Genomic DNA, 27,048 nt, shown 5'->3' on the forward strand with positions numbered 1-27,048 from the left:
TTTTTTTTTTTTTCAAATTTAAAATATAAATAAAAACTAGTTCCTAGTAAGATTCTATCTCACAATTTTTTATTTAAATAATAATTATATTAACATTGGGTAATGTTTAAGAAGTTGGGGACAATCAGAGAGAGCGGGGAGAGAGAGAGAGAGAGAAAATGAAACTTAACATAACATACATTTTTGTGGAGGTATTTTCTCCGCAACACTTTACGGAGATTTTGTTATAATTTTAATTAAGTTTTGTATTGCTTTACGATGAGGCTCACCTGAATTTTACCATCCAAGCACCCACATCCCGCAAATAAATGTAAACGTTTCTGTTTGCGTTTGTCTACGGTGCAAACAAGCAGAATCTTTATTTTTAGAGTGTAATTGTAATAGTGGAGTGTTTATTTAAAACGACGGAGTGCAAATGGTCCTTAGGTGGCGTGCAATTATGTTGTAGAAGACAATTAATCAACAATTTTTTATTTTAATTTATTTTAATATTACATGTTGAAATTGAGGCATGTTCAAATCACCATTTATTTTATTTTGAGTGGTAATCTGACACCCCATGTGACATACTCAAAATACTCTTCTGACGTGGGATATGCCAGTACCATAGATTTTTTTTTTTCATCGGGATACACAATGGCGTGTCAATACCCGATATCTTGGACCAGCTCAAATTTTCAACGGAAGATGAATAGATTGGTCAACGCTGCTTGATGGCGTAGATTGGATTTCTACAACGTTGAGTAATAATATCTTGGAAAGTTTCGACGAAACTATAACTACCCATTTATTTCAAACATTAATTTAGAGACACCCCTATGGATTTTCATGAATACTTGAGATACCCTCTCACCCCTATGGATTTTCATGAATACTTGAGATACCCTCTGTAGCTACAAACTGATGATAAGCCCTCATTGACCATGATTTTTATATTGAAAATGACTTAAATGCCCCTATCTTCAATTTGTTGTAAAAAATATTTGAGCTCAATTTTTTTTATTTTTAAGATTCATCCAACAATCTCTCTCTTAAACATAAAACATGATTTATTCAATAATCTTTGATATATTTTTTTTTTTCGAAAAAAAAAACTCTAGATTCTTCTCACAAATTCCATTGTTTTCAATCTTTATTTAATTGGTGCATCATTTATGATAAATTTTGTATTTATTTTATTAATTAATAATTTCAAATAGTAATTAATCAAATTGTGTGTAATGTAAAGGATGAACTCATTTTTTTAATGGTTGATGATAATGATTTCTAAAATATGATTAACCTTGAAGGACTGTTTATAGATTAATGATAAATTGACGTGACAAAATATACGAGATCTGTATGTGATTGACGTGATAAGGGCACATAACCATTGATCTTTTCCCTTGTATATACCGAAGAAAGAGATTTATGGTTCTGTGCCCTTGTCATGTCAATCGTGTACAGACCACATGTTTTGTCATCAATTTATCATGGCTCTTATTTTTTTGTAAGATCATGAAGATTATGGCATTTTAGTCATTTTAGGTTATTTATTGGTACTACAGTCAAAGGGTGTGTCAGAAAATATAAGGTTATTTAAAACATTTATCAAAAATAGGAGGGCTATATATAATTACCCTAATTTGAAAGAGTATGGCATTTTAGTCATTCTAAGTTATTAATTGGTACTACAGTCAAAGGGTTTGTCAGAAAATGTAAGGGTATCTCAAACATTTACCAAAAATAGGAGGGCTATATCTAATTACCCTAATTTGAAAGATTTCCCCCGGAACAAACGTGGTCAAGTCAAGTAATAGATTATTTGCTTTAAATTTAGGCAACTCTTGTGTTCTCTGGACCTGTCATTGTTACCTACCACAGAGAAAAGCGATAGAAAATATCTAAAGATCTTCTTCCAAGTTCCAACTGCGCAGGTTAGCCATGGAACTGATGCGTCATTCTTCTACGTTTCTTCTTCCTTCAATCCCCGCAGACAACGAACCCCGTCTAACCTACGCCCTTGTTGTGCTTAACCAACGCCTCCCTCGATTCACTCCCCTGTTGTGGAAGCATGGTATGTCTGGCTCTCATTCTCTCTTCAGGGATTTATTTTTTTTGTTTTGTTCTTCTTCTAGGTTTTTTTTTGGTTTTGGGATTTTTTTTTTTCTGCTGTTAATCTGGATTTGAAGTGATACGATTTGGTGTTTATGTAGAGCAGCACAGCTACGTGTGTGCGCAGATGGAGGAGCGAATCGAGTTTACGATGACATGCCAGAGCTGTTCCCTCATGAGGATCCTCTTGATGTCCGAAACAGGTCTTTATTATGATTTTTTTTTTTCTGTTATTTTTCTTGAATTTAAGGCAGAAATTGAATTGTTGACTGTTTTTTATGTTGTTGGATCTTCAAATTATGTGAATTCTAGAGTCTTAATTTATTCTCTTAGGGTTTGTGACTTAATTTTGACAACTAAAATTCAGTCTTGATTAGAATTTACGATACATGAAATGGCAATTGAATTTATCATTTAGAATGTAATCGAAGCTCTGCGAATTCTGAATATAGGACCGTTCGAATGCTTGAAAAAGAAAAATGTGGTGCAAAAGGTATAGGATTTTCAAATTTCAAAATTTCAAATTGGGGTTTTTTGTGGATCTATCCTCCGTCAGTTTTGAAAACATGATGGCTCAAATGCTCAAAAAAAATGTAGGGTATGTTTGATTGCACATGGAAAATAAGGTGGAAAATCAATTTCCATGGAAAATGACATTTTTCAAGTGTTTGATTGCACATGGAAATGGAATTCATTTTCCACCCCATTCAAAAAGTCCACTAAATCATGGATTTCACTTTCCCACCCATATAGGTGGGAAAATGAAATCCACCCATGTTTTCCATCATCAATTATTCCCTACCACCACCACTACCACCACCACCACCACCACCACCACCATTACACTAACCTTGCCGTCGTCGTCATCGCCGTCGTCACCATCGCCGTCGCCGTCGGCTCCGTCTCCGACCACCTTCTCTCTCTCTCTCTTCTTATTTTTCTTCTTCTCCATCCCTCACCTCCTCCACCACCACCACCACCACCAAGTTCTCCCCCCATTTTCCTCACTTACCTTCATCGTCGTCGCCGCCACCGTCGTCGTCGTCGTCGCCGCCACCGCCTCCACCATCGTCGTCGTAGCAGCCACCGCCACCGCCGCCGTCGTCGCCGCCACCGTCGCCCTCATCGTCGCCACATCCTCCTTCTCCTCTTCTTATTTTTTCTCATATTTTTTCCATGATTTTATCCAAGTGAAATCAAACAATGGAATTTGATTTTCCAACCCTACCTATTTTCCACAACTAATTTTCCATGGATTTCAAATTCCATGGAAAGTGACTTTCCATGCAATCAAACATACCCGTAGTGTGAAGGGTATTGGATTTTTCTATTTGAATTGTTCGAATTGGGGTTGTCATATTTGATCTGGATATGAAGATCCTAAAGAAATCTTATTGGTATCATATGGATGATCTTGGAGGGTTTGGATGGACATGGGAGGTACTCGTGAGCTTAGAAGATCTCCTAGGTGTAGACAAGGCCCCTCAACATCTAAATCCAAAGGACCCACGTTTCTTTCTCACAGTTGTCCAACCTAGAAAAATGAAAAACAGTGGAAAACACCTTTCCATGGCCCACAAAATGTCTTTTTTTCTTCCTCTAAGCAGTATAGTAATTCACGAGTCTGTAGGAGCTTCCCATGAATGCGTTTAAACAACTTCTTTCAGTTTGATGCATGTCAATGTTGTTTCATACGCCGGATCAGTGTGGACTATCTAGATTCCCACATCCATACTGTAGGGCTATAATGGGGTTGATCTGGTTGGGATCAGGATTGGTCAAATTGAAAGCTTACCCAATTATAAATTGGATCTTAATCATCAACCCCGAAATGACATGATGGATACAAAATGCATGTCCAGTCGTAGTTTGAGTCAGGTCTGAACAAATGGGTTGGCCTGGTTTGACTCTTATTTTACAGCTTTATTTGATGAGAAACAATATTGGAACCAGGGACCACTGGATCATTGTTATGAATAATTTCCAGAATTCTCAGAGTTTTGTTATCAGAATCCGATGCTTCAACTTTGAGTTATGGCTTACTCTGTTGTATGTGAGAGAAAGGGTCATTGTTTTTCACAATTGATTTTTTTTTTTTTGAAATGTTGTCTATTTGCTTATTCCAGGTACAGGCCAGATGTGATCAAAGGAGACATGGATTCAATTAGAAAAGAAGTTACTGCTTTCTATTCGAATTTGGTAAAGCTACCTTCTGCTGAAGCACTTGATTCCTGCTGTTTACATAATACTGAATCATTTTTTCCCCCCCAAGAATTATGTTCATAACTTGCCAACTCATGACTAATGGAGTCAAGCAGCCCTGTACATTTAATTTTAGAAAAATAGAAAAACAATGAAATAATAAGAAGAAATGCCCTTTATGTGGAATGCTCACATATTACTTTAGTTTGGTGTTTTGGTCATTTTAAAAGACCAATTGAAAAGACTAGTTTCTGCCTCTCTCTCTCTCTCAACCTAAATTCATGCACAATACACAAGAACACCAAAAATGATCTTATGAAAGTAAAATATCTCAAATAGTAGTTTAAAAAAAAAAAATAGATATCACAAATAGTAGTTGCTTTAAGAGTACTGAGAGAGGAGTTAATGTCTTTGGGCATATTGTCACCCTCTTAGCGTGGATAACACAAAAATTGGTATTCTCGAACAGACCAATGACGTTGGTCTTTGGGCATGAGCATACTGTATGACAACCATTTGTTTAAAATAAAAATAAAAATAATTAAATAGCATTGTTTAATGTTGAAACCTTATTTTTGAAAAAGGTATGCTAAAAATAGCATTGGAAAAAACCATTACAGCAAATGAGCTCTATTATGGTGCGTTATGCATACCGTGATGGGAAATGCTTGTTACTTCTATAACCACTTTATATCTATTTTTTAAAACCATTCTACACAATGCCAGCATGTCCTTTCACTTCACCTGTACCCTCAGCTGCTATCATAGCCCGCCACCATGCATCTATTCATTTGTTGACTTGACCTTAATTCTTTGGTTGTTTATGTTTGCACTTGGATTGCAGGGAGCCAAAATAGTTGATGAATCATATGATCAGGACTCTACAGATCTACACAAGTGTGTAGCTTTTATCCAAGACTCCATAGCAAACTTGGACAAATCTAATGTAAGTGACAGGGCAATCTTTTAGGAGGTTGTCTTGTTAAGCATGATTTTCCCTCCTTTTGTGCTATTTACTCTCTTCGTGGAAGTTCTCAATTTTATTTTACTATATATAATATAATGTTATATTTAAGTTGCAAGTACTGAATTCTTTATTGTCCCATTCTATTTGTTTCTTTAATCCGGTGTAATGTGAAAATTTCACTTTTAAGAGTGTTTTGATCTCAATGACAACCATGTTCAGATGGTCATTTGGATGCAAGAGTAAGTGTTCTCTTTTTGGAAAATTTACTTACTCTACAAATATGCAAAAACACACCCAATGAATAAACCGACACCAACAAACATTTCACTGCTTTTGTACATTTTCTTCTTGTGTATTTTTTGAAAATAGATGTTTATTTTTTTAGGTTGGTAGCAAAAGAAAGTAATATAAACTGATAGGGAAAAAGAGGTATTCAAGATATGAAAAGAAAATCTCTAATCTATAAGGAGAATAAAACCAAAATATGAAGAAGATGACCCCATGACAAGCTCATGCCCACTTTTACAATCCCTACCTTCCATGGAAATGTTAACCTGACCTGTTCTTGTTTGGATAGTTCAATTGTCAGGTTGTTATGTTTGGTCCGTGATGTCATACGTCAATTTAATTAAACATGCAAAACCAAATAACAATAAAAATAGAAATATAGGAGAAAAACCTACACAATCAGGGAAAGGATTCAGCAGAGATGAACATCTGTCAAGCAAGATTCACTGCAAAAGTAAAACAGTAGATGATATTAACCCTTCGAAATACATTGGGCCAATTTTTTTACAATAAGTGCATTGGATGGTACAGATTCTACTACACCAAAAAATAGTGACACACTGTACAGTCAGCCAAAAGCACCACACATACCCTTCGCCTCCTCCGACTTAGAGAACTCTAGATTTTGAAATGTAGGACCCAAGATTTCTGAAGAGCTCAAACCCTGCCAATACAACATAAACATGGGATGCTAAGGACAAGATTTTCTTACTAGCATAACAAATTTGTCAAATTACAGCAAACCTAGCGTCATTGCATGGTGATGACATCACCTCACGATCTTAAAGACTATCATCACAATCTCCTTTTCAATCAGTCCATTGCCTTAACCCTGGCCTTAATCAGATGTCATTCTCACATGAAATAGGGCTCACAGTCTGCTGAGCCTAAGAGAGAGAAAAGGAGAGAGAAGTGCGGCAAAGGTTGTTGGATTGATTTGCTCTTTGTAATAGAACTCGTTTATCTTCCCTTCAAAACTATTTCTTGCAAATTAGCCTTCGCTCTCTCTTAAATAGACTGATACTTAAAAGATTACAACTTCATTACCTAAGTGATCAACTGCTACATCATTAACCAATCGTGGTACTCAAGAAAACTGATATGTTCAGAGGCGATACCGGATCCTGGATTTCCTTGATAATCTGGGAGACTCTCCATTTACCCTTATTTCTGAAAACTCAAGCAGATAGTATTGCATGGACATTCCAAACAGAACCCTTTTCTATACTCTGTAAAGTTCACACTAGTTGATGTTTGTCTTGACCAGTGCACACATTATTCTGTTTTTCTTAGATAACAGTGTCTCCCTTTTAAATTAGCATGGTCTGTATTATACTCTTATGCAGTGCCTCATTTGTTTTCAATGCATGCTTAAATTGCAGTTATGCATTCTTGTTGCGGGAGCACTTGGTGGGCGGTTTGATCACGAGGCTGCAAACATCAATATTCTTTGTCGTTTCTCAGACATTCGCATAGTTCTTTTATCTGAAGATTGTCTCATCCAACTTCTTCCGAAGAACCACCATCACGAGATCCATATCCTGTCATCTGTTGAGGGCCCACATTGTGGTCTAATCCCCATTGGAACGTCGTCTTCAAAAACCACAACCACTGGACTCCAGTGGGATCTCAGTAAGTATATTAATTTTTTTAATCATTATTGGATAACAAATATTTATCATATTTTATTTTCCTTATCTTTAAGCAAAGTTATTAGTTTCTGATCATGGGCTTAGACCCAAAGTGCTGTTGATTTGACACATTGCAAAGCAACATTGGGTTCAAGTAACCCATAAAAATTAAAAAAATTAGAATTCCAATCAGCGACCACTTGATAGGTTGGCTGTACTTTCAGTTGAACTTTTTTTTTGTTTTTAACTTAGTGTTAAATTTCTTACTCTGATTATAATTTTGCTGATAAAAATTTGTTCTCATTTAATTTTTTTTTTTTTTTTTTGAAACATATTTGATTTCCAGATGACACAGAGATGAAATTTGGTGGTTTGATTAGTACATCAAACATAGTGCAGGAGGACAAGATCACAGTTCAGTCAGATTCAGATCTTCTGTGGACAATATCCATTCAAAAACCCAATTGAAGTAAAAGAAGATAATTTTTTCCTCTTAAATATTCTTAATTCTATATTACAAGAACCATGATGAATTTGAAGTTTAAGATAATTCTCTTTTTACCATTTGTTTTTGAACAGGTATTTGATTCATGTCTATGCCCATCTTTAATGGCTTTTATAAATAAAAGAATGAAAGTGAACTAGAGATTTTGGTTGAATTATGTTCTTGGTTGCCGGGTGTTGAAGTTCTTTAAAGTTTTAAAGAAAGAGTCTGCAACACTAAGATGACATGGAGGGTATGCACAGAACTGTTGATGCTTTTCTCACCCTGTATCTTGGTTGAAAGCATCTATGCACTCATCCAGTGCAGTCACTTTAGCATTTTCCTTCGGGAAAATCTTTTTCATAAAATTTCCATCCTTGGGCAAGCTGGACCCGATCACCAAATGACTCTTCTAAGATATGCTTTTAAGCTAAAGTCAGACCCCATGTGGCTTGGTTTTAACAGAAGAGAAAGTAAATGAGTCTCTCTCCATTTCACTTGTTTGGATTGTTTAGTAGGGAGAGAAGACGAGAGAAATCCTTTTAAAATATTTTATAATGCTAATTCTGCCCTAAATCTCTTTTAAGATAATTTTAAAATTTCGAAGTTGTCCCAAGTTCTCTCCCGTCAATCCAACCATGGTTGAGAGAAATTGTGTTCCTCTTCTCTTCTCTTCACTTCTCACTTCAAACAGCCTAAAAGACTCTTAAATTGGGGCAAATCTTAATGTACTATTCCACAGAAAACTCGGAAAATCAAGTAAATTTGAGATTGATGAATTTATTTGATTAGAGTTTTGCCCTCATTGATTGTTTATCTTGAATATGTGGCAACACCCCAGAGGATGCTTGATTATAGGTTCAACCCAGTGGACAATTAGCCCCATACACAATGTTTTAAAAATTGGACTAGTAGTTAACCCATATAATTTATTAGGTCGGTCCAAAGTGGTACTTGACTCAGAAATCAAGATCACACCCGAAAATCAAATATTAAGTAAGTATTTTTTATTTCTTCCCAAAATCAGGTAATTTCAACTTCAAAAACATGATCCCATACATTTTTCTATGTTGGATTTAAATGTAAAATTTAAAAGTTCAATTAAGGTCTATTTTTTAAAACATTGACTAAGTCAAAATGATTATTTATTTAATTATTTTAAATATAATCAAAGCATAAATTTTAGAGTGTTGTAATGTCATTTTCCCAGGGCAATTCATTTCGACTTAATAATTAAAATCGTTTAATCATTTTTCATTCGTTTACAAGAGAATACCTTAGGCCAAGGGGACATAGATTCAATTTCAAAGCACAAGGGTATTTCAAATAATCACAGATTGTGAAAGACTATGTTGAAAATCACTCAAAATTTAGATCAATCCTTTCCCGAAACCGATTGGGTCATAGGTTAAATCAATAGGCCAATTGTTTTTTCTTTTTCTTTTTTTAAATTGGATTTTTTTTTTTCAGTTAATTAGACCCGTAGAAAGTAAAATGCGTTTTAAAATATTTTAGACTATGTTTGATAACACTTCTGAAGTCTGAAACTAGAAATCAGACTTTATAAGTTTTATCAAACGCCTCCCCCCCCCCCCCCCCTCCATTCTTAATTCAAAATTTTTGAATTTTAATTTTAAAATTCAAAACGAAACAAATAAAAATAAAATTTCTAAAATCTGAATTATATAGGTGGATCACCTCCATTTAGACTTTAGAAGTGTTACTAAACACACACTTTATTCTTTCAATTTTATTGTTAATAAAAAGAGGTCATTCTTCTTTATTTTCTTTTTTACCTTTTTGGTTAAAATATAATATACTCTTTCTACAAATTAAAATTTGTTATTCAAAGCGTGCTCAACATGTATAACTTTGAACAAAATATTTTATTGGAAACAAATTTGAGGACTTTTTTTTTTCGATGGTTTTCTCTAAGTACCGACCATTTGACTCAAGTCAAGAAATTCTTTTTCAATCCAAAGAGTCGTTCTAAACTGACTCACTTCTACACTGCGCTGACATGAAGTGTACAGAGAATCATAGATTACTTTTTATCGACTTACAAATCCACATATTATGGTTCTCTACACACTGACACGTCACCACAGTGTTGAACACAGTGTCAAAATAAGTCTGTTCAGAATTTTTCTAATCAAAACTCCATCCAAGCAGCTCTGCCTCTGCGTCGAATAAAATACCAGTAAGGAGAGAGAGAGAGATGAGATGAGATGAGAAATCCATCTCTCCCTCTCAAGTTCATGTTCGTAATCTCCCTCTCTGTTACACTTTCTTCTTCTTCTTCATTCCATCTCCATAAAACCTTCTCTTCTTCTTCTTCTTTCATTAAAGCTTCTTCGTCTCCCAAAGCATCCGCAACAGATCTTCTTTTACTTCTCGGAAGCAAAGACCAAGCTTCCCGAATCAACGCAAAGGTATCCGAGAAACTTAGATCTTGCTTGAAGTTTCTCGTACCCTTTTCTCCAATCTCCTCTAATACTAAATTCGAGAAATTTTCGATCCGGAGGAGAGTTGTTGTCGAAGATGATCTTCAGAGATCGATGGAGAATATTGTCTCTGCTAAGAGTAAGACACTTGAAGATGAGCTCGTTTGGTGGCCTCCAACGCCTGTGATGGAACTCGCCCGTCTTGCTGTTGATTCTGGTGGAGATCCAGCCGCGATTCACAGAGCCCTAGATCCGACTATGTTGCCTGTTAGTTTCTTTTCCCCCCCAAAATTTGTAAAAATCAACGAATAACGACTAAATCCACAAATTAATCGATTAATTGCTGAATATGGTAAAAAAATTACTCTTTTTCTACCAAATTTTATTTTCTTTAAGATTCAAATATCATGGAAAAGACAGGTTTTTGGGATGAAACCCAAAAAAAAACAAAAACATTCATTCCGAAATTTTCCCAATTTTTTTTTTTTGTTGTCGATTATCCGAATTAACTGAACTGAACCCTCTACCGAATAATTGCGGAATCCGAACTTGGTTACAGTGGTTTTGCATTAGAGATTTTTCTCTTACACCAACCTTTTCTCATAATACATCTACGTACTATAAGAGAAAAGAAGTTGGTGTGGCAATAGAAGTTCTCGTGTTTCGAATTCCACTTTCAAGAATGAGCTTCTATTAAGACACCAACTGTTGTTTATAACACACCAATCTATAGGTAAATGCCCATATAGTTTCAAGCTATTTACCCCAAAACATGTTTTTCCAGTGAATTCCTCACTTTTATGATCAACGAATTCATGGATAAATTACCAACGATATCGCTGGTATTTTATCTACGAATTCATAGATAATAAAAGTGACGAACTCATGAATTCGTAGATTACAAAAGTGACGAATTCACTGGAAAATGAATAGTGTACCTAACTCGGAATTTCGTCATATTCAGCGCATGAAATGGAGATTCACACCACTTTCAATATGAGCTTCTATTAACACACCAATCTATATGTAAACGCCCATATAGTTTCAAAAGGATTGGTGTGTTGTAAGTAGATGTTGGTGTGCCAATAGAATCTCTCATTTCAACAAGGGAGTGTTTGTTACCCAAAAGAAATCAATGCAAGGGGTGTTAGGTTGCGGGAGGTTCAATCCCAGATTGACTAAGCCCAGAATCAGAGTTATCTATTGTTTTGTTTGTGTTGATTACTGGTGCGTCGAAGAACATCCTCCTCCTTAAGATGTGTTTTCTCACTATGACAATTCATACTGTATAAAAGTATTTTATTTTATTTTGAAAATACGGCTTTCACTTATCCAACTTCAAAAAATATTTATTAAGGATACCCCATGGCGGTCACAAATTCACAATCAAAACAATGTACAACATGATCACTGATGTGTATTCGGGAATGTAATAGATACCCCATGACAAGCACAAATCACAATTAAAACAATGTACTACATTGATCAATGATGTGTATTATATTTAGGAATTTAATAGGTACCTGATGTTGAAGGAACAGAAGAGGATTGCTGTGAGCTCACAAGAACCCCATACGGGAGACGCTTCATAAGTGAGGTTTGCATCAAATAATCATACTTCTTGGTTCTGTTCCATGATGACGTTAGTCTTCTTTTTGGATAGGTAGAGAAGGATTTCCTTCAGATATTACTCTGCTATTTATTAGAGTTTGATTGAGCTGCATTTTTTCATCGTACAGGAGTTGAACTCATATTTAGTGTTCTTATTTGAACTTATTGCTGCGCGTGGTCCCTCCGTGGGGCTGAATGTGTCAATGAATCGTTACGATTTTTTTCATGGTCATCTTTTTCTTGCCTCCGACTCTGGAAGGCTGGGAATATTGTGAGTTGGCAAAACTTCCTTTATATAAGAAAGAGCAACACCTTTAAGGCATTGAAAAAATTCAAACCTTTAAAAAGAGGCTTATAAGAAATAAATATGAAATTTGTTCACTACAGGGGAAAGCTTTTGTACTGCTTATTATCTTAAAACACAAAATTCTGATTTTCTTATTAGTAGGATTTGATTTTGACTCAATGATACCAATATTGGCAGATTTCATGCCAAAGAATACCCAGCATATGACAAGGATGTGTTCCCTTGCAACATGGGCTATTGTCAAACAGGTAAACCACGGTTGGAGAACATCAATCTATTTCAATTTTGTCGTACTTTCTTCCTTCTTTACTTTATTATTGCTTGGACTGTTGGGTTGGGTGATTGCATGAGTGTTTGGACTTTATCTGTCTTCAATGGCATAGGTTTTGCTGCTGATCTAAACAACATTTATTTCTTTCAGGGTCTAATGTTGTGTATGATGATTCGATGAATCTGCGGAACATCCTCTGGCTTGCTCCTTTGCCTAGTAATTCTTCCAAAGATTGGGTGGCACCTGGTAACTCTCCCGACTAACATCTAATCACAAGAAAATTCATCCCACTGTAATTAACTAGTGGGAAGTTGTCTAGGTTCACAGCAGTGAAAGACTTTTATATCCTTCGGACTACACATATATAACTTGATCCACCTAGATGGGCCATATCCAATTGCTTTGAATTGAATAACTTATTCCATGGGCCTCATTGTTTACCTTTTTGTGGCATGCAAGCAGGTTGGTTCATGCACAAATGGGCCATTGAGCATCTATTTAACCCGAATTTTTCAGAAGATGAATTAGGATGTTGGCATGGAAGAATCTACCACCTACTCCAACATTTTTTTTTTCTTTTTTGATAACGCCTACTCCAACATTCAATACATGGTTTTGGTTATCATAACTAATAGATCATAATATAAAATCTTGTTTATCGAAATTGAGATCAAAAGTGAAAATAAGCTACAGGAACTTGAGTTTATACCCTTAGGAAATCCTCAATAAGAGTGTGTCGTGATGTGGGGAGGGGCACACACGGCGTGACTAAGCGAAACTTTAGTAGGAAAAGACATAGGAAATTCATATCTAACTATATGATGTGAGCTCTTTTGATTCTGAAATAGGAGTCCCTCCATACTTTTCTGAAACAACCTGATAAGGATGGGATTGTCACAGCCAAATTCTGGACAGTGAAACTTTTAAATGATTTGGAATGAAAAGAAGCATTGGAGTTAGAAATTGGTGTAAAATGTAAATGATTTATTTAAAAATAACTTACATTTTTTTCCCCAAAACAAATGGAGATGTGCTCCAATGTTGATGGCTTATATTCATTTTCATTTTATAAAAAAAAAAATAACTTACATTTTTTTATCATGCATTTAGGAGATATTTGGGTGGGAGAATTCTGCAATTAGCTTATGCATTTTAATATGATGCTCTTGCTTTTTCTGGCAGAGGTGATAATCATTCATTCCAAGCTCTTCGTACTTTCATAGTTATTCCCCCCTTCCCACAAAAAAAGTAGATTCACAAATGTCGAAACTTCTTTTGTTGGGGATATTCTCGATCGTTATTACATATGTCCAAGCCATCTCAATTGATTCTCCCATAGTTGATCTCCTATTGGGGTTATTCCTACATTTTCATTAACATGTGTTTTTTTTCTTTCTTACTCCTTTGATTCATTCATCTTAGCATCATGTTTTCTACACTTAATCTATGAAGATGTTTTATGATTGCCCAACATTCAGCTCCATAAAGCATAGCCTATTTTTTATTATTTTTTTTGTTCAATTTTATTGGGATGTGTCAGTCACATAAAACTCCAGACCACTCATCCACAACAACCATCCTATTATTATTCTATGATAGTATTTTAACAATCATTCCATCTTTATGGATATTAAAACCAAGGTAACAAAAATGGTTGCTTCAGGGTATTTCTTAATTACCAATTCTATTTGATCATTTCTTTCTATATGTGTCATTACTAAAGTTGTATTTGATACAAAATGAGTTCCATAGTCAAATTTGATAGGAAATTAATGATCACTTACGTTGTCTTGGAACACATTCAAGTTTTTTTTGTTTCTTCACGGTGGTAGGAGTCTTGGTGGTCCTGGATGCCCATCCAGGAGGAATCATATATGAAGATCTTATACCAGAATATGTGCAATATGCAAGGACCCTTTATGAAGGTTAGCATTTTTTTTTTGTGCTTTTCGTCGTTATTTTAACGTTGAGAATTAGCTAGCTTATATATGTACCACGTAACGTAATGTTATTGGTGATGCCAGAGGACTTTGGAGATGTTGTCGTTGATGTCAACTACTTGAATGTAGGAGACAAAGTTGCTGATTACAGAATCTTCATTTGCTGAAAGCCTGAAATCATTTGCTGTTAGAGACACATGCTCGTGATAAAATATTTGTATACTTGTGTACCAGTGTTGTGAGATGTTATGATAAGCCTTATATTATATGAGAAGTGCTGATATATATGTTGTATAGATGATCCACATTCTGAGATTCAAGACAATTGAGAGGGCTTATTCAAGAATCAAGACACTTATATCTTAATCTTATCTAAAACCATGATTTAGTTACCCAAACCCAACTTCGATGGACACGGGCACACACCTTTTAAATTGCCATGTTGCACACTTTGTGGGTCCACCACTCTGTGAATCTAAAAAAACACGTTGATTGGTTAAACTAAATATCATCTTTTTTTTTTCCTTTTTTTTTTTTTTCTAATATCGTGGGTATCCCCATCCTTTGGGTGGGACTAATCACGCGGTCACACTCACTGCCCCCTCGTAAACTCCTATGTGCAACAGGTTGAGTCAAATGGTCAACAGGACCCTGGAGGGTGGTCCCAAGAAATTCATAGCTACTTGGGGTTCAAACACTTGACCTACTCTTTGCTGAAGAGCTTCTCAAGGCTCGGCTTGCCATTAGGTCAACACCTTCGGGTTCAACGAAACTAAATATTATCCAAGTACTCGAAAATGACACATATCCAATCATATATTAAAGATCACACGTGAACAAATTTAATGGGAAGGTTACAGATCTCCAAATAGACTGATTTTGGTATGGGAAAATTACTTCCTGGTGGAGGGGTTTATTTCTAAATATTCCCTAAGTTTTTTGGTGATATCTAAATATTTGATTTAGTAAAAACTTTCTTTCTTAATGGCCCCTGGGCCTCATCTTACAATTTAATGGTTTTGAAAGGCCTTTTTATGGTAAACGATGATTGAAGAGTGATAAACTCTAAATTTTGAACATTAAGATTTATTTTTTAAATTTATTTCAATGATTTATAAAAACAAATGAAGAACGAAGTTGAGATTATATTTTTATTTATTTATGATTGTTTTGTAATTTTTTATTTGCAATTATGATTTAATTATTATGGGTATTTTGTGGAGATTTACGCATTATTGAAGTAAATTTGTTTTAGGATTGTGATACTACTGACTTAGAATCTATCATCTTAAAGTCTAGAAAATGCTTAACAACAAATTTTTTTGTGTATATTTCTTTTCAAGATTTTTCTATAATGTCAAAAGTCTTGGCAGATTCAACAGAGGTGTAAACCTTATAAATAACACTACTTAATCCATTTAGGATATAATTTTGACACATGAAATTGGAATATTCTTATTTTCGATATTTGTCTCTTTTGGTTTTGTCTTTTTCATTATCATCTAAAGAAAATGATTCTTGGGTAATAATATAAGTCAAGCGTTATGTTGTTATAATTTGAAATTCTTACTATCGAATTTTTCACTGTGCATGAAATTAAAGACTATCTCCATATAAATTAGTAATCAAAATTCACTTTAAATTGTTGGAAACTAGGTACTGATTTCTTATGGAAAGAGAAAGAAAAAGTTAATAAAATTTATAATTTTGGATTTAACTGTAATAAATAATACTTAACTTTAAATTAGAGGTTGATGCATGCACGAAGCACTGCCTAAATCGAATTTCACCCTTACTACAATACCTTAGTATGTAGGTGTTCACTCTTTGGGATACAATCACCTATGTTCTAAGGGGGCATTCTAATTGGAATGTAACTTCTAATTCGACTAACTTGATTGCCCTCACAATGAAGTAATATAAGTTCAATAATGACGATTAAATAGTGAGTAAACAGAGAGAGAATGAGATTAGAGAATTGTTATTAAATTCAACTAAGTAGTGGATTTATATAAAAGAGGAAGTGACTATTTAAAATAGTCACATACCTCTTCATTCTGTAATGTTCAAAACAAACACAAAATTAGAAGAATCAAAACGCCAACGTTTAAAAAACAGTTGAAAATTTAAAAATAAAACGGGCCTAGGAAATTAATGTAAAAATGAACAAAATATTTAAATTCAAGAATACTCGAAACAATGGATCCAAATCCCAATTAGAACATTAGCTTTATTTCTTGGACTCCCGAATGCAAGCGTGAACTCGTGGACATCCATTATCTCAATCAACTTTAAAGTTAATAGAAATACAATATTATAAGAGCTACAAATCAACTATACTCCTAGTCGATACTGGACTAAAATAATACAAGACAAATACTATGCTTCAACTAACACAAAAAGTAAAAAGAATAAAGCAAAAGATGAAATTGAATTTTTTTACTTTAAGGTCAATACCCAATAAAAATATTAAAAGGTGTTTTCAAATTCAATCAACCCTCTAAAATTCTAACATTTTCTTTTTCTTCTCTCTCGTATTTGTCTCTTCTCTTTCTCATTTTTTTTTTAAACGTACATAAATTTCAACTAGGACTCGCAATGACCCAATTTTTATCGGACTCGATCAAAAAAATTAGTTATTATGGTGGGTCCAAGTACTAATATGAATGGGACATATTCATCATTTAAAAAAAATGCCCAAAATGAGAGTGAGAAAGAGAGAGATATGTTATAAGTAATTTTGGTGTGACATTATAATTTCCCTTATTTTAAAGCATCAGAATTCAGGCCGGTCTCGCGCTCTAAAAAGAAGCAAGTAGCCTAGAAAACGAACCCGGGAACAGTTTTGGCGGCAAAAAAAAAAAAACTGGCGAAAAACGGTTGCGGATTTAGGGTTTATCATCTTGATCTTCATGAATGATTATTCGCTTATTTTCATATCAATTTCTATTTTTTATTAACAGAAATTCTATAGAAGTATCTAAATTTCTCAAAAAATAAAATAAAATTAGGGTTTCCGTAGAAGAATGAGTTCTGTTAGTTTCTAACTCGTTTCTTCTGTTCTCTGAAAATCTTCGCGACTTTTGCTAAAACTGATTCAAAATTTTTCATTAACAGGTGATAATGTGATTTAGCTTATCTCGTAATCATGGAAGGGGTGGCTCCGGTTGATTCTCTAACCATTAAACCTATAAACAAGTCTGTAGTCCACCGCATTTGTTCAGGACAAGTGATTCTGGATCTTTCGTCTGCTTTGAAGGAGTTGGTAGAGAACAGCTTGGATGCTGGTGCGACCACCATCGAAATTTCATTGAAGGAATACGGTGAAGAATCATTCAAGGTTATAGATAATGGGTGTGGCATTTCACCTAATAATTTCAAGGTATTTTGTACAAATTTTACGGTTTTAGTTTCATTTCCAAGCATATTAAAAATATGAAAAATAGATTTGTAGTTATATGGCTTTTTTACTTTTCAAGAATAGATTTGTAGTTCAATTGGGAATGCTACATGTTCTGTAGAATCTGCTTTCAGATGCTTCACTCTTCACAACATAAGTGGGCATTTAGTTTTTTATTTTATTTTAACATATATATCTGTGTGTGTGTGTGTGTATGTTGATGTTGCGTGGGAAGCCAGCAAGTGGCACAAGTGAAAACCGACTTTTTGTTGGATGTAACAAGTGTTGGGTTTTGTTCGAAAATTTGCTCAGTGCACCTATCTACAACATATAATTGGCACCACACAAGTTGAATTCTATTTAAATTGGTCCCATAATCACCAATTCACCACCAACACTACCATCATTCCCTATTCTTAATAATGGGTGTGACAACATAAATTATTTTTCGTATTTCAAATCTACCTAGAGATATAAAACTCCTTGCATAAGCTAAATTAATTAAATTTGGATCTGTATGAAAAAAAATTATTATACTGGCTGTCGACCTGATCAGTGTTTTTAGAGGCGTGTGAGGCTTACACCTAAAGATGCGACTCATTAAAAACTCCCTAAGGCATAAGGTTCAAACCTTAAAGCAGCTAAGGCTTACACCTCAAACCATGAGGCACCTAAAAGGCATAAGCCTCTTAGCTGAGGCATACAGCACACACTGTTTTTTTATATATAATAAATAATGTATTTTTTCCTCATTATTTTATTCTTTCTTTTTTGCTTATTTGCTTCTTTCTTTCTTTATTTTTCTTTTAAGCAAGAATTTAGAATTTTTTCCCTCATATTTCTTTGTTACAACTAGTATGCAATAATAATTAACACACTTAGAAATGAATTTGAATACTTGTTAGAAATGAATTTGAATACAAAATAGTATGTAGTATTTAATATTATTATACAGATGAAGTTTTTCAAAAATAATATTGTAATATATTTTTGCAATAAATATAAAATAGTTATTTATTGTATAGACTTTCAACTATTCAAAGAATATTTTTAGTTTATTATTTATTGTAGTGGATTAAAACTTGAAATCCGATTGTGTGGATTTGAAATTTATAAATACGAGTTGGTTATCCTAATTTTAGTTTTTAAATATTATATTATTTATTAAAAACATCATGCATGTGAGGCTTATGCTTTACGCCTTGAGGCATAAGCCTTACCCCCTGCCTTAGTGTCTGAAAACATTGATGCAAACATCCTCCTTTCACATGCTGAGTTATTTAAATTGGTACTAGAGACCCCTAAAGTGTTCCTGCCATTTAAATTGGCACCACACTTCTTGAAATCCACAACCAAACACCCCTTAGTGTTGTTTCTGATACTATATATATATTTTTTAATCTGTATTGTTTAGTAAAAGGCATTGTTTTTTGTTCTAACTGCTTGCAGGTTCTTGCGCTGAAACATCATACTTCTAAAATAGCAGATTTTCCCGATCTCCTGTCATTGACGACTTTTGGATTTAGAGGGGAGGCTCTGAGTTCCCTCTGTGCATTAGGGAATTTGACTGTTGAAACAAGAACAAAAAATGAACCAGTTGGCACACACTTGACTTTTGACCATTCAGGTTTACTAACATGTGAAAAGAAAACAGCGCGCCAAGTTGGTACTACTGTTACTGTTGAGAAGTTGTTCTCTTCATTGCCGGTGCGAAGCAAGGAATTCAGTCGCAATATCAGGAGGGAATATGGAAAGCTCATTTCTTTATTGAATGTGAGACACCCTTCAGTAACTTTTATACTTTTTTTAAGCAAATATTTTTTATGTGCACTGTCTGTACTTTTCATTTACAAAATAGAACTTTATTTTGTTTTTTTTAGAAAGATTTTCTTGTTTCTCTTTGGACTTATTTGATGCCTTGAAGTAGGCTAGTAACTGTGTTGGTAATCTTCTCATTAGTTTTCTGATTTTCAGGCATATGCTCTTGTCGCAAAAGGTGTTAGATTAGTCTGCACCAACACAACTGGAAAGAACGTAAAATCCGTGGTGCTTAAAACACAAGGAAGTAGTTCCATTAAAGACAACATCATAACAGTATTTGGCATGACTACCTACACATGTCTAGAGCCTTTGAGCATGTGTATATCAGATAGCTGTACGGTAGAGGGTTTCCTTTCCAAGCCCGGGCATGGGAGTGGACGTAATTTAGGAGATAGACAGTTCTTTTTTGTAAATGGTAGACCAGTCGATATGCCTAAAGTTAGCAAACTTGTGAATGAATTATATAAGAGTTCAAACTCCAAGCAATATCCCATTGCAATCATGAACTTCACTGTCCCAACAAGATTATATGATGTCAATGTAACTCCTGATAAAAGAAAAATATTCTTTTCTGATGAAGGTTCTCTTATGCGCTCACTAAGAGAAGCCATAGAAAGGATTTATTCCCCAAATCACTGTAGTTACTCTGCTAATAAATTTGAGGAGCCTAAGAAGGAAGCACATAGCTCTGAGTCTTGTTTACCATTGAAACAAATATCTCCAAAAGATTGTGGTGATATTGAAGAACACATTATGGAGGCGGAAATTGAGGAGGAGGTTCCTCTCAAAGTGGTCAAAAAGCAGTCTCGAGATTCATACCTAAGAGAGGGAATGGTACACAACAAGGATGAAATTCCAATGCGGAAGGATTTCGCTTTGAAAGTCCACAAAATTGACAAGGTTGAAAGTTCTCCCAAATATCACACTAAGGAATTGAGAAGTCCTATTTCTAGGACTACAATCGATAATTATGCTCTATCTCCTTTAAGATCAATGCAGAAAGATTCTCTTGAAAGTTCAAGCTTTGTTCAGTCATCACTTGCGAATTTTGTAACCATAAATAAGAGGAAGCATGAAAATAGTAGTACCGTATTGTCTGAATTGCCCGTCCTTAGGAATGAAATAGTTCGATGTCAAGTGAGGAAAACCACTTCAGAAATGCACCCTGCAGTTTTACGATCTCTCGATGATTCTGCTGATGTCAATGCAGATGAGTCTTCTAACTGTTGTGAGGCAGCCCATGTGTCTAATGAAGTTGAAATTCCACTCTCTGCTGAAGATGATTTAAAGAGTGAAGGATTTGAAGAGGATTGCAAAACACTTGCTCTTGGTGATGTTGCTTCGAATGCTTTGTCCTGCAAAGGTCCAGAGAGTACGTCAGAAGATCTTTCAAGCGCAACCCCTGTCTTACAGTCTTCTAAAGTGACTTTGGATGCTCGGATGCCTTCTTCTGGTAGAGAGATATGCTCAGTTTTGAAGTTTAGTATCAAGGACCTAAGAACAAGTAGACAAATGAGGCAGTCTAAATTACAATCCAATGGTTTCACATATGAAAGAATGAAGATTAAAAGGTCAGTATCTTGAGACGGTTTTGTCAGTAAAAAGTTCAATTTATCGCACCTTGCAGTATAATTTTAAGTTCTCAGCATTTTGATTTTAATGATCATGCCATAGGAGCTATACTGCTGCGACACTAGAGCTTTCACAACCAGAAAACGAGGAGCGAAAAGAAAAGGCTCTAGCTGCGGCAACTATTGAGTTGGAAAGGTTATTCAATAAAGAAGATTTTGGCAGAATGAAGGTTGTCGCATACTTTTATGTACTTTTTGTTAATTAATTGATCTTTCTTGACTTGGCGATAATGTTAATATAAAGTATGGAACATTGTAAGCAATTAAGTAATTTAATTCTCAACTCAATAGAATGTGTCGTAATTTAGGAATAATTTTATTAGCATGCATGTGTGTGTGCTTGCACACTCTCACACATGGACAAAGCTCCGTTGGTGGACCATGATTTATTGTAAATGGAAAGGCTTTGGTTATCTAGCCAATATTCATATGCGATAAGTTATTAGAACTGAAAATGGGGGATAGAAGTTCTTCTTGGGTATAGAGGAGTGGACCCTGATTTTCATCCATTGAAATTAGCGAACTAAGGTGTTTCATGTATCTTACTTGCATATTCTATTTTTGAGATGGCTTAAATTACTGACACTCAAGAGTTGGTTTTGTTCGTAGGTTATTGGGCAGTTCAATCTAGGTTTTATCATTGGAAGGCTAGACCAAGACCTATTTATCGTAGATCAGGTAAGTTCCTCTTTTCCATTAATGTAAACTCCCTCCAACTTATCAGTTGTCACCATGTTCCTTTTGAGTCTCAACAATAGTTGATAAGTACTGTGAAAATTTGGAATGGTAAATATTCGACCATAGTTTTGTTTTGATATTCAAAAATAGGATCAGAAATAAGGGGAGTGACCAAAATTCTCCAAGAAATATATTCATGTTCAATGCAGTTTTTTTATTTAAAAAATTGGGGTTTAGAATATTTGGCATATTGTAAGGGTACTTTTGAAACTTTTTTCAGTGTTGGGGCTGGTTTGGTCATGTAAAATATGAAATGGTTTGATGTCGTAAAATATGAAATTTTCTGAAAGCAAAATCTGTATGACTAGTACACAGGAAATGTTTGCGTATCTTAAATGTACCTGAAATTTTTATTAAACAAATTTTGAGTTTTGCTGCCCTTTTAAGAAAAAAACAAATAGATTTGATGATCAGGTTATAGATTTTTTCTAAATCCATTACATTTGCTTATTATACTAAAAAACTTATCAACTAGCTAGATGGTGTGCTTTTCATTGTATTACCAAACACAATCATTTTAAATAAATAAATAAAATTGTGATACATGGTTCCTTATTTTCAGCATGCTGCAGATGAGAAATTCAATTTTGAGCGGTTGTCACAATCCACGAGCTTAAACCAACAACCTTTGCTTCAGTAAGGGGTTTGTTGTTTTGCTTAAATTCATTAATATTAAAGTCAACGTCATCCAATGCTGTAAAGTCAACTGCTGGCTAATGTATTTGTGCATTTTCCATTTTTTGCTTTACTTAAATGAAATTGTCCTTTGTTGGACAATTATTTGATTAGTCTCTTTTTCTTTTCGATTCATGTTTCCAGGCCAATGAGCTTGGAACTATCTCCCGAAGAAGAAATAGTCATTTCAATGCATATGGATATAATCAGGTTTGATATTCATTTTAATATTTTTATGCCATAATTTTAGGTACAAACGGAGGACTTCTTATATTGCTGTAAAAAAATTTAACCATCCTTTTTTGCATTTCTTTCCAAACTTCTGTGTAGTACTAGAGTTTCATGTGCATTTAATTATATTCATCACTGTGGAAATTGTTGTATCAGATGCTGTAGTTTGATTTATGTTAGAGTTGGCAAATTTTCTTTCATTCATAAGTAGAGCTTATAAGGATTATATAAGGTTCTAAATGTAAGAGCACCTTTCACATGCGCTTTTGCGGTTGCACATTTTCTGGGTGTTTGCACTCTACGTATATGTGCTTGGTTTTAGTTCTGAATCGAATGTGTTTTATAAGATGTTAATTTAAGTTAGAATAATCATCTATACCCACACACACTAACCAATTTGACATCACGCTTGGAATGTCAATCATCGAGGATATCTTTTTACTTGGATGATTGATGGAGAAGTTTTGAGTTTGGTGTATACTACGAAAAAAGGGGAGTTCCAAACGAGTATATTGGTGTTATTAAGGATATGTGTGTTTGAGGTTTAACTTATGTTAGAAATTTGACTGTGAAACATAACCGTTTCCATTTACAATTGGTTTATACCAGGGGATTTGCATTGAGCTTGGACCTTTTGGCACTAGTTATAGATGGATTAACTCCCTTGTATCAAGGAGGGGTCCCTTGTGTAATGTAGTGTAACTTGATAAAACTAGAGGAATAAGTTCAAAACACCGACTATGGATGGATATGTTGAAAACTAAGGGTTTTAAGAAAAGTAGGCCAAGACAAAATATATACTAATACAATGAATCTTTAGGTAGGATACTTTTAAGGATGAAGCTCTATTTAAGATTTACGGACAAGTCATTAAGATTCACTACAAAGATGAGGATGTTCAGACGGATTAGTGTGTGACTAGGAAGGACAAAATCAGAAATGAGTATATTTGAGGAAATCAGAAATAGTTCCTGTAAGAGGTAAATAAGGAAAGTCGTTAACTGGATTGGGCATGCGAAAAAATTTCAAGAAACATCCATGTGAAAGAGTGTTTTGGTGCAGGTTGAGGGCACCAAACTTGCAAGAGGAGACTGGAAATGATCGAGATGGAGATACTAAGAAAATAATATATGTATCTATACTAAGGGATAAAATAGAGTTTCTGTCTCTCTCACACACACACACACACACACACAATCAGTAGCTGCTTGCAACTTCTTTTAGATGAAATAGTGAAAGAGAACCGAAACAATGTATAGGAGTTATTGAAAATGTCAACTTAATTTGCCGATGATCTAGTTTAGTCCATTCTAGATTGAATTTGGTTTTATCGCATTTCTACTTATTCAAATGTATTTAGTTTCTTCTAATGTTAATTATCTTTTGTTTTATTGGTCTTGTTTTTTTGTTTATTTTATTATCATTGTTATTATTATTTTTTAAGTTTTTCAAATGGTGCTTTCCCACCCTCTTGCTGATGATACAAATTTGGGCATTTGCAATTGTTAGGAAAAATGGATTTATTTTGGTTGAGGATGTGCATGCTCCTCCTGGCCATCGTTTTAAATTAAGAGCTGTTCCCTTCAGTAAAAACATTACTTTTGGGGCTGAAGGTAATCTTTGTTTTACAGCTTTCACATGCTTCTTATCTTATGGAGAATTTATGTTCCATAAACAGAATCAAACCCTAACATCCATATGGTGGACATGCTCATTTTTCCAGCCTAATTGATGGGTCACATTCTTTTCTGGGAAGGGGATTAATTTTCCCTGATTTTTCTAGAGAGCTGCTTTTGTCACTCCAACTTTTATGTATTACGCTCCAATTTCTTAAACTATTTATCACACCCGAATTAAAGATTAAAGCAAACTATTCAAACATTACAAAGGTTTAGCTCAAGTTATTTTCTCAACATTACAAAATATTATAACACTCATTCGAGCAATTTCAGTAGTTATTCACAATTAGGATTGGGCTCATAGAAACCAAAAATAGAAATCTAACAAAAAAAAAAAAATGATAGAGCTTCTAATGGCACTCCAATTTACTTATTCTCAACCATACATTTATTTATTTTTATTTTTAAGTGGGGTGTAATAAGTAAAAGTTGGGGTGCCAATAGCAGCTCTCTTTTTCTAGCAGTTCTCGGCTAGAAAATTGGGTCTTATGGTCAGCAATAAACATTGGAACAATTTTGTGCCACTTGTTATTCAAGATGAGGACCTGTTGACTGGAAAGAAGAAATCCATGAGCCTGTGCAATGTTGTTATTGTGAGAACACTGGTTCATTATATTAATGCTGATTTGGAACCATTACATAGTTTTTCATGAAAGTGAATGCATATGAAATAGAGACTTCTGGAAGACTAACTTGCTTCATCTCTTTGAACAGATGTTAAGGAGCTTATTTCTACTCTTGCTGATAGTCATGGGGAGTGCTCGATGATGAGTAGTTACAAAATGGACACTCAAGATTCTATTTGCCCGTCAAGAGTTCGTGCCATGCTGGCATCACGTGCATGTCGATCATCTGTTATGATTGGAGATTCACTAGGAAAGAGCGAGATGCAAAAGGTAAACAATTATATAATCATGAGATCTCTAATCTGAACTATTCTACCAATTTATACTCTTCAATAGGACTTTGGAAAACCAAGTAGGTTACATTGTTTATACATAAATTTCTTTACGTTCGCGATAAACTCTGAATTCTATTGTCTATTTTGTTTTAGGTATCTATATAAAGACAACTAGACATGGGGATTTCAAGGATTTTTAACATTTTGTCGCCATCTTTTGTTCTTCAGATACTCATGCATTTGGCAGACCTCAAATCCCCTTGGAATTGTCCACATGGTAGGCCAACAATGCGACACTTGTTCGACTTGACAACCATCAACAAAAGAGAGGACTTGAAATGATCCAAACTCGTAATGGGGGTCGTCTCTGACAGTGCTGTTGCCTTATACAAGGGGGTGGTTTGGATGCAAGGCTAGGGTTGGGGCTGCTAGGGCAGGCCTAACCCACAATTCGTAGTCGGTTTGAAGAACTGGGTCCCACTCAATCCATATTTTTCTGACTTTTGGGGCTCTTTTATCAGAGGCAGCAGCAACAATGGGATGTGACACTGGCCTCCAACTAATTGAAATCGGTTTCCAGGTGATCTATTTATTTTGTATGAAACAATGTTCATCTTCTCTCACAATGTAGAAACAATGGATATGATCTTCATGTGATGGATAGGCATGCTGGACCTGGTTTCCGCGCAACGTTATATCTGTTTATAGATGGATGTTTGAAGTATGGAAAGTAAGCAATTTATGATTTTATGTATGTTTCAAAGGTGTGTGGCTCTATTGAAATACTGCATTTGATATTTGATAGGAACTAAAATTGTATCCAAATCCTTGAATAGTAAGGGTTCCTTTTCTCTCTGTGTTCGATACGCCATTGCTAGGTCCAACTGACCTCATGAGCTTGTATTTTGGATTTAAGATGTCCACCTAAGTATCTAACAATATCAAAAGGCGATTTAGGATGATTTTTGGGATCTTCAGACCTTGAGTATTCTTTGTTTGTATCGTAAACTTGGCAGTTGTAATGGTATTTCTCTATCTCAAATCTAGAGTTGACTTCATTTTAAGCAATATTTATATATTTATTCAGCTTTTATTTTATGATAAAGTTATTTTTGGGATCATGATTTAGTTTTAACTAATTGATTTTTTTTTTTATAATAATGTTTTAATAGTCATTCCACTAAACTAAATCTTTTATCTCACGATCTTTTCACTGGAAATCTTAATGCGACATCCAAGAATTCGATCATCACTGGGCTTGAATATACAATATAATATAAAATATATGATCGCCAATAAATATCACAAATGAGAAACAAGTTTTGATGCAATTTGGGGCTATAAAAGGAACACAAATGTGACTTAATCGAATATATGAGTTAAGATGTAAGACTTAAAAGGGGAAATAGTATTTGTTCGTTATTCATCATGGGCTTGAATTCCATGTGGACTCCGTTCATGAAGCACATGATGATAACTTTTGCATAAATATTCCAAGAAATGGGCCATATGTCGTGCTTACGAGTAGAAAATTTTGCCCCACCCCGTTTCTATAGGGTCGGTTTTTCCCATTTTTAAACAACTTGTAGGTGATTATGATGGTGGAAATGAAAAATCGATTCGATTTTGGGATAGGATGATTTTGATATACCCCACTCCACTAACCCGCATTGTCTTGATTATATATATATATATATATATATATATATATATATATATATGGGTCGCGTTCC

The 27,048-nt window shown here is 34.5% G+C and overlaps 3 protein-coding genes across 12 annotated transcripts; all 3 read left to right on the forward strand.

Moving 5' to 3' along the window:
• Positions 1 to 1,824: 1,824 nt before the first annotated feature.
• On the forward strand, positions 1,825 to 7,841 carry TPK1 (thiamine pyrophosphokinase1). Of its 2 annotated transcripts, none has more exons than XM_086444112.1 (6): positions 1,825 to 2,056; positions 2,201 to 2,297; positions 4,221 to 4,293; positions 5,141 to 5,242; positions 6,934 to 7,183; positions 7,529 to 7,841. In XM_086444112.1, exons 1-6 carry the CDS (start codon positions 1,924 to 1,926, stop codon positions 7,648 to 7,650), a joined length of 777 nt encoding a protein of 258 aa, XP_086300238.1. In that variant the 5' UTR covers positions 1,825 to 1,923; the 3' UTR covers positions 7,651 to 7,841. The 2 variants fall into 2 exon arrangements, with proteins under 2 accessions (XP_086300238.1, XP_086300239.1); XM_086444113.1 differs by having other exon boundaries at positions 1,915 to 2,056; positions 2,196 to 2,297.
• Positions 7,842 to 9,814: 1,973 nt separating this feature from the next.
• LOC147402452 (T-box protein) lies at positions 9,815 to 14,605 on the forward strand. Its single transcript, XM_086444114.1, has 7 exons — positions 9,815 to 10,377; positions 11,630 to 11,707; positions 11,850 to 11,992; positions 12,206 to 12,276; positions 12,450 to 12,545; positions 14,132 to 14,224; positions 14,324 to 14,605. Exons 1-7 carry the CDS (start codon positions 9,895 to 9,897, stop codon positions 14,404 to 14,406), a joined length of 1,047 nt encoding a protein of 348 aa, XP_086300240.1. The 5' UTR covers positions 9,815 to 9,894; the 3' UTR covers positions 14,407 to 14,605.
• Positions 14,606 to 16,992: 2,387 nt separating this feature from the next.
• PMS1 (DNA mismatch repair protein) lies at positions 16,993 to 26,165 on the forward strand. Of its 9 annotated transcripts, none has more exons than XM_086444116.1 (11): positions 16,993 to 17,132; positions 17,357 to 17,621; positions 19,089 to 19,412; positions 19,614 to 21,031; positions 21,135 to 21,261; positions 21,701 to 21,769; positions 22,392 to 22,465; positions 22,649 to 22,714; positions 24,245 to 24,348; positions 25,129 to 25,310; positions 25,544 to 26,165. In XM_086444116.1, the coding sequence occupies exons 2-11, from the start codon at positions 17,388 to 17,390 to the stop codon at positions 25,655 to 25,657; spliced, it is 2,712 nt and encodes a 903-aa protein (XP_086300242.1). In that variant the 5' UTR covers positions 16,993 to 17,132; positions 17,357 to 17,387; the 3' UTR covers positions 25,658 to 26,165. The 9 variants fall into 9 exon arrangements, 5 of the variants coding, with proteins under 5 accessions (XP_086300242.1, XP_086300245.1, XP_086300246.1 ...); XR_015178888.1 differs by having other exon boundaries at positions 17,047 to 17,621; positions 25,544 to 25,895; positions 25,980 to 26,165; XM_086444117.1 differs by having other exon boundaries at positions 17,050 to 17,118.
• The last annotated feature ends 883 nt before the right edge of the window (positions 26,166 to 27,048 follow it).

This window comes from Akebia trifoliata, chromosome 5, assembly GCF_017979445.1.
Source record: "Akebia trifoliata isolate Shusen 1 chromosome 5, ASM1797944v1, whole genome shotgun sequence".
Classification (NCBI taxonomy): domain Eukaryota; kingdom Viridiplantae; phylum Streptophyta; class Magnoliopsida; order Ranunculales; family Lardizabalaceae; genus Akebia; species Akebia trifoliata.